The 1,675-nt window shown below is 44.3% G+C and overlaps 1 protein-coding gene across 3 annotated transcripts in view; it reads right to left on the bottom strand.

The window, feature by feature from the left end:
- Nucleotides 1–384: 384 nt before the first annotated feature.
- Nucleotides 385–1,675, bottom strand: part of LOC308369249 (alcohol dehydrogenase class-3-like) — a 6,995-nt gene continuing 5,704 nt past the window's right edge. For all 3 annotated transcript variants that reach the window (XM_080843592.1, XM_080843591.1, XM_080843593.1), the window contains exons 9-10: nucleotides 1,549–1,675; nucleotides 385–740 (exon numbers count right to left, since the gene is read on the bottom strand). The exon at nucleotides 1,549–1,675 is cut by the window's right edge and continues 12 nt beyond it. In XM_080843592.1, coding sequence (XP_080699718.1) covers nucleotides 716–740; nucleotides 1,549–1,675 — 152 coding nt within the window. In that variant the 3' untranslated portion in view covers nucleotides 385–715. The remainder of the gene's footprint in view (nucleotides 741–1,548) is intronic.

The raw sequence follows: 1,675 nt of genomic DNA, 5'->3' as shown, positions 1-1,675 counted from the left end.
CCGAGCATGTTATAACAGAGCACTGTTAGACCATCAATGGCGTCACACAGACAGCGAGATTGATGGGAATAAATTGAGCGTGTGAAAGTGTGTAGGGAAAACAGCGGGGCGTGGGTTAGGCTACAGTAAACCTGAGATGCTTTGTCTCGGGAAGAGCAGCAGGGGGTGACCCGTAACACACACCAGAACACACTCTCCTTGCCTGATCGCTAGAGCAACCCAGTGACACAAACACTCTTGTGTGGGCCAAGACTGACATCTAGTGGTGACTAGATAAAACTGCAGTAAGTGTGTTCATGTTCACGCTGGAACAATGCACTCTAATTATTTTTCATCTAGTGACAATTTATTACAGACATGACAAATATTACTTCAAATGTCAGATTTTATATTGGAAAAACTCTTGAGGACAGTGGGCAGTGAATTTAACATTTCTAACTTATAATGCAACATGAATGTGAATATTCACTGAAAATCATTTCATTATTATTCAACCATATGGTAAATGAGCCGAACCACAGAAATACAGAGTGAATATATTTGGTGTCCAGAAGACCACCGAGGCCATATTTTCCTGCAGTCTGTTCCCTGCTCTGATCCATGAGTGGGTTCCACGTCCCTCCTCTCGCACAGGCGGCCATCGCTCCTCTCCACAGATGGGGCCCTGTCTCCCACTCAGCGCAGCTGAGTCACTCCATCACACCACACGTCCTGCTCACATGTTTATGATGCTACGAATACTGCAGCACAAGGACAGAGACAGAGAGCAAGAGAGAGAGAGAGAGAGAGAGAGAGAGAGAGAGAGAGAACCCAGCATGAGCTCGCTCAGACCCACAGCCATGTTTGGGCTGATCAGATACAGTTGAAGGGTCACACTGTGGAAGACTATTCCCTATTCTATGACTGGTCATGATGAGCTTCAGTAAGGCCCTATGATTTCCGTAAACATAAACGTGGACAAAATCGCAGAATTCAGAAGGGAAAATGGAAATCACAGTTAAACCTGGAATTGCGTCGAATTTGACATTTTCAAATCAAACGACGGAGAGATATACATTCAATAGCGTTATAGGAAACATTTAGCGACACAGGCAAGCCAAAGATGTTTTTCAGAGAAAACTAGCCAAAGCTAATGAAACAACAACCTAGTGAATCTCATTACATCAACCTCTCGCCCTTAGTGGTTCGAAGTTTGCCAAATGGATTGATGAAATTGATAAAACCGAATCTAAAAAAACTAAAACAGAAAACACTAAAACTAAAACAGATTTCATAGAGCCCTCTGTCGGTAAACGAAGGGTTGAATCAAAAACGATCCGCATACGGATGTGCGTAATTCTAGAATGTTGATTGTTTAAGATAAGTTACCAGGCAGGAACTGGCTAACACCAAGGCCGCTATTTTGAGCAAAAACCCAACGATTACCTGTGTTTATGAAGTGTAACATACATCCATACATACATTACACCTATCACAAGTGTAGAATTACATCCGTATGCGGATCGTTTTTGAGTCAACCTTTTTGTTTACCGTCCTTGCACGCCTCACCTTTGACCTCCAGCTAGCAGCTGGAAGGCGTGGTTGACCTGATCCAAGGAGAGGGTGTGTGTGACGAACTCGTCCAGCTTCAGACGGCCTGCCAGGTGCTCCTCCACCAACCCAGGGACGTCACGTA

Source organism: Sprattus sprattus, assembly GCF_963457725.1.
Source record: "Sprattus sprattus genome assembly, chromosome: 8".
Classification (NCBI taxonomy): Eukaryota; Metazoa; Chordata; class Actinopteri; order Clupeiformes; family Clupeidae; genus Sprattus; species Sprattus sprattus.
Note: the sequence above shows the minus strand (reverse complement) of the source record. Positions and strands in the feature narration are given on the sequence as shown.